This window comes from Eimeria tenella, genomic scaffold (assembly GCF_000499545.2).
Source record: "Eimeria tenella Houghton genomic scaffold, Eth_scaff3474, whole genome shotgun sequence".
NCBI lineage: Eukaryota > Apicomplexa > Conoidasida > Eucoccidiorida > Eimeriidae > Eimeria > Eimeria tenella.
Genome location: NW_013544438.1, coordinates 1 through 3,279, shown reverse-complemented (window position 1 = coordinate 3,279; position 3,279 = coordinate 1). Strand labels below are relative to the sequence as shown.

The 3,279-nt window shown below is 54.4% G+C and overlaps 1 protein-coding gene and 1 non-coding gene across 2 annotated transcripts; one reads left to right on the top strand and one right to left on the bottom strand.

Moving 5' to 3' along the window:
• The first annotated feature begins 189 nt into the window (after nucleotides 1-189).
• On the top strand, nucleotides 190-262 carry ETH_t00000009. Its single transcript has one exon. It is a non-coding gene (tRNA).
• A 289-nt stretch (nucleotides 263-551) lies between these two features.
• Nucleotides 552-2,871, bottom strand: ETH_00042900 (superoxide dismutase, putative; the record flags this gene model as incomplete). The annotated part of the gene is made up of 6 exons (XM_013379523.1): nucleotides 552-628; nucleotides 1,053-1,112; nucleotides 1,404-1,526; nucleotides 1,746-1,940; nucleotides 2,136-2,180; nucleotides 2,316-2,871. The coding sequence occupies 6 exons, from the start codon at nucleotides 2,869-2,871 to the stop codon at nucleotides 552-554; spliced, it is 1,056 nt and encodes a 351-aa protein (XP_013234977.1).
• Between the last annotated feature and the right edge of the window lie 408 nt (nucleotides 2,872-3,279).

Here is a 3,279-nt window from a genome sequence, read left to right as displayed (position 1 = left end):
CCCTGGGGGCCCCCACAGGGGGCCCCCAGGGTACTGCTGTTGCCTGCTGCTCCAGCTAGATTCTGCAGCAGGTCAAGTTAGAAGCTGAAAAGGAATGAGTTAATGTGAGAAAAGAAATAAAATGAAAGAGAATTAAAATGAAATTGAATTGAGAAGTTTATTTCAACAACTCGAAAGAACCCCATTGTCGGGCGTCTAGCTCAAATGGTAGAGCGCTCGCTTAGCATGCGAGAGGTAGAGGGATCGATACCCTCGTCGTCCACTGAACTTATCTATCACGTTCCTTTCTTACCAATTAAATAGAATAATTCTGTCATTCTAGCGAGAACAAAAAGAATTGAAACGCTCTGGGCGCTCCGGCGCGGTGCAGCGATGCTGTCTGTACACCCGGAGCTGCCTATACACCTGCCTATACACCTGAAGGAACTGCCTATACACCTGAAATTTGAACTTCAAATTTCCGTTTCTTTGATTTCTCCCGTTGCATTTTTTGAATATTTGTCTTCTAATGTCCCCTTTAATGTTTTAATTTCGCATTTTTACATTTTATTTCAATTTCTTTTCATTTTACTTTCCGCTTCCTCCACTCTCCTTTCCACCTCCGCCCAATTAATTGCGTCCCAGAAACCTGCGCATACACCTCAACACAAAACCCAAACCCTTAACTCCAGCTAAATGCATGCAGCAGCAGCTGCGGGCCCTTGGCCCGGCCTGGCCCAGCAGCTAGCTAGCTAGCTGGCTAGCAGCCAGCTGGCCAGCTGCCTGGCCAGCTAGCTAGCTCACTCGGCAGCTGCCCGGCTAGCTAGCTAGCTGGCTGGCTGGCTAGCTAGCTAGCAGGCTAGCTAGCAGGCTGGCGGGCTCTCTAGATAGCTGGCTAGCTAGGTAGCAGGCTAGCTGACTGGCTAGCTAGCAAGCCTGCTAGCTAGCCAGCTAGCCAGCTAGCTAGCCAGCTAGCTAGCTGGCTAGTTTGCTGCCAACAGATCAGAGGACAGCCCAAACAGCGAACCCTTAGTTCAGATCCTAAACCCTAAACCCTAAACCCTAAACCCTACGATCCACAAATGCAGCGCGCGAGTTCTTGTAGTCCAAGTAATAGGCATGCTCCCACAGATCTGAAAACCACAAAGCTAAACCCTAAACCCTAAACCCTAAACCCCAAGCGCTGTAGCTGATTCTGCGATCCCCAACCACTGGCCCCATGGCATCCACCGCTGCAGCTAAACCCTAAACCCTAAACCCTCATCCCCAAACCCTAAACCCTAGACCCTGCGCGAAACCTTGAGTCTCCAACCCTAAACCCCAAACCCTAAACCCTCGTGGAGCCTTGAACCCTAGAACCCACGCCGCAGGCCCCAGACCCTAAACCCTAAACCCTAAACCCTAAACCCTAAACCCTAGCTCACCGAGAACAAGCAGGGCAGAGAGTTCTGGATGCACAGAGGGCAAAGCCAAACCATCATGAGTTTCCAAAACCCTCAAACCCTCGCGGCCAAGGGCTAGCCACACCCAGCCGCTGCCAAAGTGGCCTGAACGCAGCCCCAAACCCTAAACCCTAGACCCTAAACCCTAAACCCTAAACGCTGAGCCCTGGGGAGCGAGTGCAGCCATGCCACCGCTGGCGTAGCCCCAGGCGCACCGCCAAACCCTAAACCCTAAACCCTAAGCTTTCCTGCAGCTGGAGCTGGGACGCCAGCCGTGCGCCCAAACCCTAAACGTAAACCCTAAACCCTAAACCCTCGACGTACCTAGTGCTGCTGCTTTGAATTCGCTTTTGAAATTTTCCAAGCTGCCAAAACCCTCCTGAATCCGCGTGAGGGTTTGAGGCAAGGGTTTAGGGTTTAGGGTTTGGGGACCAATCGAAGCAAAAAAGAAAGAATGGTTGAAGTGCTCCCCGCAGGCATTAGCAGCAGCAGCAGGAAGCCCTGGTACGCGCACAGCTTCTGCAGCAGCAGCAGCAGCAGCAGCACAGCAACAGCAGCAGGAGCACAGCAGCAGCAACAGCAGCAGCAGCAAGAGACAGCAAAACATGCTGCCAAACGGAAGCTGACAATATGTTGAGTCTCCAAACCAGCTGCTCGATTTTAAACCCTAAACCCTAAACCCTAAACCCTAAACCCTAAACCCTCAGCCCACACCTTCTAGGGAGAGGCCCTGCAGTCGACTGTCCTTCTCCGCGAAAGCTTCAGAAGCCCACACACAAGACAACCCTAAACCCTAAACCCCAAACCCTAAACCCTAAACCCTGAATTCCGAGGCCCAATGAACGCAGGCTAAACCCCAAACCCTAAACCCTAAACCCTAAACCCTTCTCGTACTGTTAAGGGTCTTGACGTATCCAGCGTGGTGTCTGGCGTAGTGATACGCCAGCTGTTCCACGCTCATGAATCCCCACAGCAGCTGCTTCTGCTGCTGCTGCTGCTGCTGCTGCTGCTCCAGCTGCAGCTCCAGCTGCTGCAGCTCCAGCTGCTGCAGCTGCTGCTGCGGCAGCGGCGGCGGCGGCGGCAACGAAAATGGTTTTGCTGCTCTTAGCTGCTCAAGAGCTTCTATTTCTTCTATGGGCAAATGTGCTGCTGCTGCTAACAGCAAGACTGCAGCATGTTGCTGTTCCTCTGCTGCTGCTGCTGCTGGTGCTGCAGCTGCTGCCGTTGCACTTGCTGCCGCTGCTGCTGCTGCAGCTGTTTCTTTGGGCTGTTTCCTCCCTAGGGTGGGGAACGCCCTGCTGCTACTAGCGGACAGAAATGCTGCTGCTGCTGCAGCATGCGTGGTGCAGCTGCACTTGCTGCTGCTGCTGCTGCAGCGGGAGAGGGCCCGAGCGTGGCCGCTGAGGGCCAGCAGCAGCAGCAGAGCGAGAGCAGCAGCAGCAGATCGCATGTAGAAGGTGGTACGCGGGCTGCGGCGAGCTGCAGTGGGGGACTGCGGGCCTAGGGTTTAGGGTTTAGGGTTTAGGGTTTAGGGTTTAGAGGGCGGGAGGAGTGCCCCAGTGTTGCGTGGCCGTGTGCCGCTCGGCACGCGTTGAAGGCGTCTTTGCCCCCCCTTCAAACCCTAAACCCTAAACCCTAAACCCTAAACCCTAGCGCTGGCTGGGGCCCGTATCGAGGGTGGTTCGTCTTTGGGGTTTAGGGTTTAGGGTTTAGGGCAGCTGCGGAAGACTGCGTACGGACTGGCTTGCGGGGAAGACTGGGACAAAAAAATAAAAAGACAAAAGTTGGGTGTGGAGCTGCAGCACTAGCAGCAGCAGCAGCGGCAGCAGCAGCAGCAGCAGCAGCTGCTGCTGCCCGC